The sequence below is a fragment of the Triticum aestivum genome, chromosome 3B, assembly GCF_018294505.1.
Source record: "Triticum aestivum cultivar Chinese Spring chromosome 3B, IWGSC CS RefSeq v2.1, whole genome shotgun sequence".
In the NCBI taxonomy this organism is placed as follows: Eukaryota; Viridiplantae; Streptophyta; class Magnoliopsida; order Poales; family Poaceae; genus Triticum; species Triticum aestivum.
In genome coordinates this window covers 257,315,214-257,325,736 of record NC_057801.1, presented here as the reverse complement: position 1 = coordinate 257,325,736, position 10,523 = coordinate 257,315,214, and the positions used below count along the sequence as shown (strand labels likewise).

Here is a 10,523-nt window from a genome sequence, read left to right as displayed (position 1 = left end):
TCGGCTGCAGCGTTCGCAAGAACATGGTCCCCGTCCTCGACTACCTCGGCAAGATCGGCGTCCGCCGCGGCGAGCTCCCGCACCTGCTCCGCCGCTACCCGCAGGTGCTCCACGCCAGCATCGTCGTCGACCTCGCGCCTGTCGTCGAGTGTCGTCGAGTACCTCCAGGGGATGGACGTCAAGCCAGGCGACGTGCCGCGCGTGCTCGAGGGCACCATGAGCACCTCCGTCGCCTACCTCGTCGGCATCGGCGTCGCCAGGCGGCAGATCGGCGGCGTCATCTGGGTAGCGATTTCTGGTCGTGAAGGGGGTCGGCGCCGGCCGTTGGAGCCGAACCAACAGCGAAGCGGGCGCACGACCGCACGAGGGCACCGCCGTAGCATCCGATTCTTCCCACATGATCCAACCCCGCCTGCCGGCTCGGCTCATGGGATGGGAGCATCATCCCGCGGCCGCCCGCCCGCACCGCCGCACGAGCCGGGCACGTAACGTAACCTCGCCAACGGTCGCCCTCTCCCCGTTGCCTCGCCGTCTTTATAATCCCGGGCTCGTCTGGGCATCACACACCACCGCCACATCACTCTACTCCACTTACATGTCTCGCGCTCCTTGTTCACACCATCTCCCTTGGCTTTCCCTTCGGCGCTTCGAGAGAGAGAAGGAAGAAGGAAGATGGCGGACGAGGGGACGGCCAACTGCATCGACATCATCCTCGCCGTCATCCTGCCGCCGCTCGGCGTCTTCTTCAAGTTCGCCTGCGGGGTGAGCGCCCGACCCAGCTCTGTCCCTGCCCCGCCCTAGCTGCACGTTTAACTTCGCAGTGGGCTCGTAATTTCGTCGAGAGTTGGGCTAATTGACTGCTCGTGCTGCTGAACGTGGTTTTGCAGATCGAGTTCTGGATCTGCTTGCTGCTCACCTTCTTCGGCTACCTCCCCGACATCGTCTACGCCGTCTGGGTCATCATCGGAGGGGCTCCTCACCTCTGCCTGCCTCTAGGTATGCATGCCTAACCTCGGGGGAACTTGTTATGTTTCCCGGGTATTTTCTGTTCTGTAGAGTCCTCTACAGAATTTACAAAGACAATTTTTTCTGTATAAAAACCTAAACAGATATAGTCCGTCGTGTGAACCACACAACAAATGATGCATCTTCCAAGCAAAAGAATTTTGCAAAACCAAAAGAGAAGCGCCCTGGCAGCCTCTTGTTACTCCCATCTCTGTTCCAAAAACAGAGGAACCATCTTTTTTTGGTTCAGAAAACTGCGAGGAAAATCCTGAACTGACCTCTGCTTGCTCTGCTTCTTCTTTGTGCCACGTGAACCATGGCGAACTTGTTCTGTGTCTAGTACAAGCCGTTTGTCTGAGACGCGAGCCACGGTTCATGGTGCTGCCTACGTGTGTTTTGATGCTGTTGTACATCTGTGTTGTTGTCCGTGCTTGATGATTAGCCTCCTCTCCTGTCACCTTCCCTTCTCCAGTGTAGTGTATCCATTCAGTTGTGTTGTTCCTCCGCGCATTTTCGTCGTCCATGTACTTTGAACTTTGATTAATTAGTTAATGAATCAATTGATTGGTGGAGAAGTTTTCAGTTGTTCTCGAGCGTTCCTTGCGCAATTTTCCTTCCATCCGATTGGTTTTGTTGGTTGGCGAGTTCCACGTTGCCGCCCTGGCTTTTACTATTTCCAAGTAAGCACGTCCATCACAGGCATAGCGCGGAACACCTTTAAAGAATTCTCAATGTCACCGCACTTGGCATACATGTCGACCAGAGCAGTACCGAGCTTCATGTCTACCTCAACCCTGTGGCTCTCGACAAACTGGTGTACCTCTGCGCCAATGGTCAGCGCCCCCATGTCGCTGCACGTCGAGAGCACGCTGACCATGGTGATGCAGTCTGGAGCGACGCGCGCCGCTCGCATCCTTGGACCGACGGCCCTTGGCATACACGGAGATCATCGAGATCCACGAGAAGGCGTTGTTGGTTTTGATCTGACGGCTTAAACAGACCCGTTAGATCTATTAGTCTAACAGAAGAAGAAAAAAAAGGATAAAGGGATAACGATAAGTGAAGGGGTCCACGTACCAACGTACGTGAGTCTCGATCAGAACTAACGCGCCCTGATCGGGGGCGCCCAAAAACCAACTCAGGTTTTGGGTCCCCTGTCGCCAGCGCCATATTAAAAGGGATACGGGAGAGAGCTGGGCACCTGCGAGATCACAATTCACGTAAGGTTTACTCTCCTCCCGATATTCTCTCACCCCATCCGATCAGGGGGAGTGCTGCAGCGACGGGAAGACCTAAGCCAGCCGCCGCCGCTGTCCCTGGGCAGTGCCGGTGGCGTCCTGAAGGAATCAGGACGTCGAGGAGAACATCTACTTCGACTACATCACCCCTGCATCACGCCTGCATCGAGCAGGCGATCATGTCCACTCCCGTGACATGTAAAGAAACCCTAAACCCTTCTCTGTTCATGTTGTGAGGTGATCTAGATGCAATTAGATTCTGCTAATGGCATTTCATAGATGCATAATTATTCCAACAATGGTATCAGTCGCCAATCTTGATTGCAATAGATCCATTTATTGTTGATCAGTAGATCACTATCATGTTTAGATCAATGTCAGGTCTAGGGTTCATGATCTAGATTGAAAGTTTTAGCCCTTGGTTAGCCCAAATATGCATGCTACTGCCTTGTTGCCCTCTGTAGATCATCATGTTTTAAACTAATTTGCTACGGATCAGTACTGCCACCTATGTTCATCAATTTTAATTAATCTAAGTTAAGATCTTATGCTCACCTTCATGTTAAGTTGATTAAAATTGATCATGCTTAAGTACTGTTTCCATATGCATTAGCAAAATATTGGGCAGAGGGATACACCCAAGTCAACAGTAGCAACCCCTCATGTTTAAGAACCCTAGAATTTATCCCCAATTCGCAAGAACCCTAATTCTGCAATTAGGACTACTTTCCCCCCAAATCAAGTACTAATGCACATGAATTGGAGGAGAATGAGGAGAATCCTCACCTAATGTGCCGCGTACTCGCCTGTTCCCTTCAGGGCCCGCGCAGCGCCCACCGTTGCGCGAGGGCGAAGACGCCGCGACGCCGCCGTCCTCGGGACAACGCGCGGAACGCAGTTGAGCCGCCGCCGCCTCCGCCCGAATGGACGCGCCCTTGTCTTGGCCGACGCTGAGCAAGTCGCCGTTGCTCCTCATGCCGCGGTGGCCGGCGTCCCTCCTCCCTCCTTGATGTGTCATCTGCACGGACGCCGGGGCAACGTTCGACGGGGGAGCGCGCGGGATTCATCCTGCTGCACGCTCCTCCGGCGAGCGCAGCCGCCGCGCCGCCATGGCCGGCGCGCCTCGAGCCGCCGTAGTGCCGCCGCTCTCTTCGCGAGCTTGAGATGCGGGGGGGTCGGGGGAACTGAGCTAGGGTTCTGGATCGGGCGGCTGTTTTGTTCCGATCGGGAGCGATACGAACCGTCCGATTCAATCGAATGGCTGTAAGCGACGCGCGGCTCCCAGCCGGGCCGTCGGGGGTTTTAACGGGCCATATCCGGCCACGGGCTTCAGCCCAGGTTGTTTCAGTCCAGCAAAAAAAAAAGCTACTGGACTGAGCTGCATTTCGGACAGCCGTGGGGTTCTTGGGCCAAAATCAGTGTCGCCATTTTCTGTTTTTCCGGTGCGTTGAAGTCAATAGTTATTATGTTTTTTCACCGTTTAAAACAGAAAATGCATAAAAATATAATGAACACATTATTATTCTGGGTAAAATTGAACCAACGAGATATTTTATTCAGGATTTATTATGTGTTTTTGGATGATGAACTTTTTTTTTAGACATCAAATAATGATAATATTTTTTTTATGTTGATGTTTAAATTGAGAATGAAATGACTCTAATTTTAATTCGGACCAACGTTGTTTTATTATTATGAGTCATCCCCTATGATATTTTAATTCCATGTTTTTTTCTGCCCAACGGTGTTTTGACATGGAGTTGAAATTAAATACTTGGCATGTTTGTTTATTTACCAACGTAAATTTATAATCATGCAAGTTTATTTATGAACTTTTATGATGATTTTAGCTTCCACTCCATTCCGGTCCGACACGATCGAACCACTTACGGGGAGTAACTTCCCTCGTTGGAAGTCCCAAGTCGAATTATGTTTGGGTTGTAATGAATTTGACTATGCCTTGAGGGAAGAAAAACCTGTGGCACCTATGGCAGGTGTCACAGGGTATGCAGAACTCAAGAAGGAGTATGATGTTAAGATGGAAAAGTGGAATAAGTCCAACCATATTGCGCTTCTCATCATGAAAGCGACAATATCGCCGGACATTTCTGAAGCACTCCCTAAGAAAGATACTGCTAAAGATTTCCTCACTGAAATGGAGGAGCAATTTAAAGGCTCCGACAAAGTGTATGCTCATGAGCTTTTTGCTAAACTTCTTCAGAAATACACTATTGACGGAAATGTTAGGCAGCACATATTGAGGGTGGTAAATGCTTTCACCAAGCTTAAGGCTTTGGAGTGTTCTTTAAGTGAAGCCCTTCTTGTCATAATTATTCTTGAGTCTCTTCCTGAAGAGTTTGAACAATTTAAGGTCAACTATAACTCTCTAAAGGAAAAATGGCCACTCTCTGAGATGACCGCAAGGATCGTCCAGGAGGAAGAAAGGATCATGAGGCAGAAGAAAGACCATGTCTTTCATGTTGGCTCTAACAAGAGAAAGCATGACGGACAAGGTTTCCCTAAGCCTCAGAAAAGGCAAGTCAAGAAAGAAGGCACTAAGCCATTCAACCCTAAGGCATTCAAGGGTAAAGAAGCCGGTGGTTCTTCTTCTGCTCCTAGCAGCTCCACTGCTGGAGAAAATGCTTGTAACTTCTGCAAAGAAGAGGGACACTATCAAAGGGACTGCCCAGGCTTTTTAAAATGGATGAACAAAAGAGGTATTGATGAAATTACTTTTGTAGATGAATCACTTTATGTTGATTTTTCAATAAAGTCATGGTGGATTGATTCAGGGGCAACCACTCACGTTGCTAACTCTATGCAGGGATTCGATACGATCCAAACCATAAGAGGAGGAACAAGAAAGCTTAAGGTTGCGAACGGAGTTGAGGCCGATGTTGAAGCTGTGGGATCTCTCACGTTGGAGCTACACACTGGCCACACTCTTAGATTGAATAATGTTATTTATGTGCCTACCTTAAGTAGGAATTTGATTTCAGTTTCTCGTTTAGATGATGATATGTATGAGTGCCATTTTGGCAAGAAACAATTTGCTTTGATCAAATGTAATAAGAATGTAGGCATCGGTGTTAGACGAGGCCAACTATACATGTTATCTCTTCACAATGATTCATTTATGCATGTGAGTGATGAAATTAATGTTGAGAAGAAATGGAAAGGAGTAAGTAATTCTTCGAAATTGTGGCATTGTCGTTTGGGCCACATTTCGAGGGGGAGAATGGAACGCTTAGTTAAAAATGAAATACTCCTCCCATTAGACTTCTCAGATGCAGACAAATGTGTCGACTGCATTAAAGGAAAATTTGCAAAAACAATTAAGAAAGGAGCAGTTAGAGCCACAAGGGTTTTAGAATTAATTCACACCGACATATGTGTACCCCTTAATGTTAAGTCTGTAGATGGTTTTGATTCGTTCATTACATTCACAGATGACTTTTCCCGCTATGGGTATATTTATCCCATACGTGACCGATCGGAAGCTTTGGAGAAATTCAAAGTCTATAAAGCGGAGGTTGAAAATCAACTGAACGCAAAAATCAAAGTTGTACGGTCTGATCGCGGGGGAGAGTATTATGGTAGGCATGCTCCTTATGGGCAGATTCCTGGACCTTTTGCCAAGTTCTTATCTGAAAATGGAATCATTGCTCAGTACTCAATGCCTGGTGAACCACAACAAAATGGTGTGGCCGAGCGCCGCAACCGCACCCTTATGGATATGGTGTGAAGCATGCTTAGTCACTCGAGTTTACCAGTAAGCCTTTGGATAGAGGCATTAAAGACAGCTGCACACATACTAAACCTTGCTCCAACTAAGTCAGCACCTAACACACCTTACGAGATGTGGGCGGGAAAGAAACCGAGCTTGAATTACTTACGGGTGTGGGGTTGCCCTGCTGAAGCTAAAGTTTTCAATCCACAACTTAAGAAACTGGATCCAAAAACAGTTAGATGTTTCTTCGTTGGATACCCTCATAGGGGAAAGGGATATCGTTTTTATTGTCCAAGACACACCACCAAGTTTGTGGAGACTAGACAAGCGGTATTTTTTGAGGATAATGAGGTCACAAATTTAAGGGAGATCAATCTTGAGGAGAAGCGGGTTTGTGTACCATCCCCGACTATCCAAGAGATTGTTTTTCCAATACGAAGAAATGTGACATATGATGATCCTGAATCTCACGGTTCAGTCTCTCAGTCGAATGGTGATCCAGAAACTAATAATGAGAATCCAAACACAAATGAGGATCTCCGAGAAAATAATGAAAATGATGATGTTCCACCACCACCTCCGCCCATGGGTAGACCACGGCGTGAGAGGAAGAAAGCCATATCAGATGATTATATCACTTTTTTGATGGAGGACATGAATGATATGGGAAAGGTGGAGGATCCAACCTCATATAAGGAAGCCATTAAAAGCGAAAATTCGTCCAAATGGTTGGTTGCCATGGAAGACGAGTTGAAATCTATGGGCTCAAACGATGTATGGGACTTAGTAGAAGTTTCCGATGGAGCTAAGAAAGTAGGCTGCAAGTGGGTCTACAAAACCAAGTATGATTCCAAAGGGAATGTCGAACGGTTCAAGGCAAGGCTAGTGGCAAAAGGGTATACACAGAGAGAAGGCATTGATTATAAGCAAACCTTCTCCCCTGTGTCAACCAAGGATTCTTTCAGAATCATAATGGCATTAGTAGCTCATTACGACCTGGAACTACACCAAATGGATGTTAAAACGGCATTTCTAAATGGTGACTTAAAAGAAGATGTCTACATGGCTCAACCAGAAGGCTTTGTTGTGGAAGGAAAGGAACATTTAGCATGTCGTCTAAAGAAATTAATTTATGGCTTGAAGCAAGCTTCAAGAGAGTGGTACCTCAAGTTTGATAAAATTATCAAAACTTTTGGTTTCACCGAAAATATTGTGGACAACTGCATATACGTTAAGTTTAAAGGCAGTAGGTTCACATTTTTAGTCCTATACGTTGATGACATATTGTTGGCATGTAGCGATAAGGATATGCTGCATGAGACCAAGAATTTTCTGTCATCCAGTTTTGATATGAAAGATCTTGGTGAAGCCCCGTATGTCCTCGGCATCGAGATTCATCGAGATAGGTCCAGAGGAACGTTAGGACTATCTCAAAAGGCATACTTTGAGAGAGTACTGAAAAAATTCAATATGCATAAGTGCTCACCCTCACCTGCTCCTATAGTTAAGGGCGATAAGTTTGGGACATTTCAATGTCCGAGGAACCAATGTGAAACTGATCAGATGAAGTCGGTTCCTTATGCTTCAGCTGTTGGAAGCATCATGTATGCTCAAGTATGTACATGCCCAGACTTATGTTTTGTAACCGGGGTGCTTGGCAGATACCAATCAAATCCAGGACCGGACCACTGGAAGGCCGCAAAGAAAGTCTTGCGTTATATGCAAGGAACTAAGGATTTCATGCTTACATATAAAAGAACTGATAACCTAGAAATTGTTGGTTATTCAGACTCTGATTTTGCCGGGTGTGTGGATAGTATGAGATCCACGTCAGGTTATATATTCACACTCGCGGGAGGAGCTATATCGTGGAAAAGCTCCAAACAAACGTTAACTGCTGGATCTACGATGCAAGCAGAATTTGTAGCATGTTATGAGGCCACCGGGCAGGCTGTATGGCTAAAGAATTTTATACCCGGACTTAAAGTGGTTGACAGCATATCTAAACCAATTTTATTATACTGCGATAATGAACCCACAGTTTTCTATACGAGTAACAACAGGTCAAGTGATGCTGCCAGACACATTGACATAAAGTATCGTGTTGTGAAAGATAGAATCCAGGATCAAACAGTTGATGTTAAACACATAAGAACAAAGCATATGCTTGCGGATCCGCTAACAAAAGGCTTACCACCTAGTATTTTTCGTGAGCATGTTGCCGGCATGGGACTACTGGAAGCCTTATGATTCTGGAATAAGAGGACCATTAAAATGAACCACTCCCCAATTAGCAAAATGTTTTTCCATTTCGAAATAGGCGGGTGTGCTATAAGTGTTGAGGTTCCATGGCGTTTCGAGCTGTAGTAACACCTCACTTTGGTACATCATTCCTATGTAGAATGGGCGAATGAAGTTAAGCCTAACGATCAAGGGGGAGAATGTTGGTTTTGATCTGACGGCTTAAACAGACCCGTTAGATCTATTAGTCTAACAGAAGAAGAAGAAAAAAGGATGAAGGGATAACGATAAGTGAAGGGGTCCACGTACCAACGTACGTGAGCCTCGATCAGAACTAACGCGCCCTGATCGGGGGCGCCCAAAAACCAACTCAGGTTTTGGGTCCCCTGTCGCCAGCGCCATATTAAAAGGGATACGGGAGAGAGCTGGGCACCTGCGAGATCACAATTCACGTAAGGTTTACTCTTCTCCCGATATTCTCTCACCCCATCCGATTAGGGGGAGTGCTGCAGCGACGGGAAGACCTAAGCCAGCCGCCGCCGCTGTCCCTGGGCAGTGCCGGTGGCGTCCTGAAGGAATCAGGACGTCGAGGAGAACATCTACTTCGACTACATCACCCCTGCATCACGCCTGCACCGAGCAGGCGATCATGTCCACTCCCGTGACATGTAAAGAAACCCTAAACCCTTCTCTGTTCATGTTGTGAGGTGATCTAGGTGCAATTAGATTCTGCTAATGGCATCTCATAGATGCATAATTATTCCAACAGGCGTCCCTGTCGCTTGTCGCGTCGAATATCTCCCTCGCCATGCCGACGTCCCCTCTCACGGCGTACCCGTGGATCATCGTGTTCCAGGACACCAGGTCCCTGTCCCGCATTCCGTCCAACACACTCCTCGCCTCCGGCACCTCGCCGCGCGCGACGTAGGACGCGAGCATTACGTTGCAGAGGAACACGTCCCGGCGGGGTGCCTCGTCGAACGCGGCGTGCGCGAGCTCCGCGCGGCCCGGCTTGGCGTACATCTCGACGAGCGCGGTGGGCACGAAGAGGTCGGCGGCGGCGAAGCCGGACCTGACCGCGCGCGCGTGGAGCGAGGCGCCGAGAGGCCGGGTCGCGGCGGAGGACGAGGCGAGCGCGGCGGAGGGCGAGGGAGAGGGAGAAGGAGTTGGCGAGGAGGCGGGGCGCGCGCGGGAGGAGCCCGCGGAGGACGAGCAGGGCCTGCAGCGGGAGCGAGGCGCGGAGGTAGGCGCTCATGACGGCGCTGACGACGAACGGGTCCGCGTCGGCCGACTTGACCAGTCGCGCGTGCGCCGCCAGGTGCTCCGGCCGCGGCGGACGCCGATCTTGCCGATGTAGTCGAGGACGGGGACCATGTTCTTGCGGACGCTGCAGCCGAGGTCGAACGGGTAGGCGGCCGAGGGAGCGGAGGAACCCGACGCGCTGGCGTTTTTACAAACACACACACACACCCCCGGGGATGGACTAGTATTCACCCTAGACATGACAAGGTGGCGGTCAAAGCGAGCCGGCGGCCGCTGACTGGACAAGTCAGCAAATACGTAGACAAAATCGTATAAATGGACCAAAGTGAACCTCGTGCGCAAATACATGAACCGTAGTTCAGGTATTTTGAAGTAGTGATACTAAACTATCAACCAGCTCAAGTTTAATGACCTATAGTGAATTTTTCTCAAGCAAAATCTGGCTGAAACAACTATGCTGAAGACGACTGCTCGGCCAATGCTCGCAATGGCATGGGCCGGACTGAGCAGCAAACAGATGGCGTTGAATACGACGTTAAGCATTTTAGATTATTTTTTTTGAATTTTGCACAAGTAGAGCCAACTTTTTCTTTTGGAATATGGTAGTATATGAGAAGCCGCTCTCTACAATTTCCACAAACGTATTTGCAAGTTTTCGTGAAATAATAGGATCATTTGTGATCCAGTGATAATGATGAGAAAACGAGAATAAGCAGTCTCATTTCCGTGCTCGATGCACCACCTGTTATTTTTTTTAGCTTATTTTAGATGATTGTAAGCATCCTGTTCCTTAATTAATTTAAGGCACTTCATTCGTGCGCGCGCGCGCACAAACACAAAGATGCGTCCGAAATAAACACAAACATGCCAATGCAAATTCGCAGTAACATTGATGGATGAACTACTTGGTTAGATCGCAAGCAAGATCGGTCAGAAGCTACTCGCTCCAACCCTCTCCAAGATTGGCCTCTTTGATTCATAAGATTGCAAAAACACAAGAATAGGAAAACGTAGTGTTGAAACAGTCCTCTGACCGTTGTCACGGC

General features: G+C 48.2%; 1 protein-coding gene across 2 annotated transcripts; it reads left to right on the top strand.

Annotated features, from left to right (window-relative positions):
• Positions 1 to 4: 4 nt before the first annotated feature.
• Positions 5 to 5,317, top strand: LOC123069610 (hydrophobic protein LTI6A). Of its 2 annotated transcripts, XM_044492501.1 has the most exons (3): positions 5 to 762; positions 888 to 4,960; positions 5,068 to 5,317. In XM_044492501.1, the coding sequence occupies exons 1-2, from the start codon at positions 673 to 675 to the stop codon at positions 1,008 to 1,010; spliced, it is 213 nt and encodes a 70-aa protein (XP_044348436.1). In that variant the 5' UTR covers positions 5 to 672; the 3' UTR covers positions 1,011 to 4,960; positions 5,068 to 5,317. The 2 variants fall into 2 exon arrangements, with proteins under 2 accessions (XP_044348436.1, XP_044348434.1); XM_044492499.1 differs by lacking the exon at positions 5 to 762 and having other exon boundaries at positions 1,037 to 4,960.
• Positions 5,318 to 10,523: the final 5,206 nt, after the last annotated feature.

Bases quoted from the DNA above. Each gene is read 5' to 3' on its own strand.
- LOC123069610 (XM_044492499.1), top strand. From the start codon at position 4,081: ATGATGATTTTAGCTTCCACTCCATTCCGGTCCGACACGATCGAACCA. The intron at 4,961-5,067 runs GTATTGATGAAA...AACTCTATGCAG, and splicing joins AAAATGGATGAACAAAAGAG to GGATTCGATACGATCCAAAC.